Consider the following 1,580-nt stretch of genomic DNA (forward strand, 5'->3'; position numbering starts at 1 on the left):
CACACACACACACACACACACACACACACACACGCACGCACGCGCGCACACACAAACAAATAGACACACGCACATGCAGACACGCACACATGCACAAATACAGACATGCGCGTGCGCACAGACACACACGCATCTTGGATCAACACTCTTTATGACAAAAATAGATTACTGTAATCTATTTTCCTATTTATATATGATCTTTAAAGCAACTTACCATCGGAGGGGGGGGGGTACGCCCTGGGTGAGGATAGAGAGACCTGAGCCCACTCTATGTGACCCAGATCAGTTGTATTACCACAGGCAAGCATCCACGGCAATTACTTTACAAGATTAGCTACATAATTATGAAAAATCACTCATGAAATCTTTCTCATTTTCGGTTCGATCCACGGCAGGCCCATAAACACCGTGCAACCGCTCAACACGAAGTTTACGAAATTCTAACGTCTCATTACCCGCCCTCTAGTGGCCGACGGTGGTACTAATCGTGTGTGTGATTGACTGCAGTGCCTCCTAGCATCGATGATACGGCGTCTGGCATCACGATGCAGGTGATCATTAATGACACCGTCGTGTTGGAATGCATCGCGTCCGGAGCGCCGCAGCCGCAGATCACGTGGTCGAAAAACAGCCGCCAGATGGCGCTCACCGACCACGCGATGGTGACGGAGCAGGGACAGCAGCTGCTCATAGATGGCGTTGTTGCGCAGGACGCCGGCGTCTACACGTGCGAGGCGCGAAATAGTGCGGGCGAGGCACGGAAAGATATCACGCTGGACGTGCTCGGTAACTACAATTATTGCACAGATCACTGAAGTAACGCGCGTGCCCTAAACCGATAACTCTACGATTGTCGAATGTTGTTCTATTGCCTACCTCATATATATATATATAGGGTCCAGATCTGCCAACCCTTACGATTTTGTCGTATTCCTTACTAATTCCAAGATGTTTTTACGAATGTACGATCAAACTGAAAAATTTACGATTTTTTAAGACTTAAAAAAAATTAATGTGTTTTTTACATTGTGAGCCGAGAAATGTCTGGCGATTGTGGGCGTAGCCATATTGGATCACGCGTTCACGTTATTCTCGCGTGATCTAGAGTTAGTCCCATCATTCATTGCGCGCATAACATACAAACAAAATGGCCGCCTGCTGCAAGAAAATAAAAGCCTTACTATTTTCATGAATCACAGGTTGGCAGGTCTGAGGGTCCATATATACCGATCCTAGCGCCCTGTAATACATGAGTAGTAACGCAAACACTATCGCAGTTAAACAGGATAGTGACGTGAAATCTAGAGTAATTACTCTCGGTAAATGTGAATAATTAATTAATAATTAATAATATATTAATTGAGTTAATTATGTGAATCACCACCTGTAACTGAATCCCTGCTGTCTCTCAGTCTCACCCCGCGTGCGCGCGTGCGTGTCGTCTGCTTGCAGTTCCGCCGTACATCAGTGACGCTGTCGAAACAGTGTTTGAGGTGATCGTCAACCGCAGCGTCACTCTGGAGTGTCCGGCTGTCGGACATCCCGTACCACGCGTTCAGTGGTTTCGCGACGGCAGCCTG

At 47.2% G+C, this 1,580-nt stretch overlaps 1 protein-coding gene across 1 annotated transcript in view; it reads left to right on the top strand.

Moving 5' to 3' along the window:
* Positions 1-1,580, top strand: part of LOC106816814 (leucine-rich repeats and immunoglobulin-like domains protein 1) — a gene marked incomplete at its 3' end in the record, with an annotated part of 8,296 nt that extends 6,716 nt beyond the window's left edge. The window contains exons 4-5 of the mRNA XM_014821445.1: positions 508-786; positions 1,453-1,580. Coding sequence (XP_014676931.1) covers positions 508-786; positions 1,453-1,580 — 407 coding nt within the window. The remainder of the gene's footprint in view (positions 1-507; positions 787-1,452) is intronic.

The sequence above is a fragment of the Priapulus caudatus genome, unplaced genomic scaffold, assembly GCF_000485595.1.
Source record: "Priapulus caudatus unplaced genomic scaffold, Priapulus_caudatus-5.0.1 Scaffold1495, whole genome shotgun sequence".
NCBI lineage: Eukaryota > Metazoa > Priapulida > Priapulimorpha > Priapulimorphida > Priapulidae > Priapulus > Priapulus caudatus.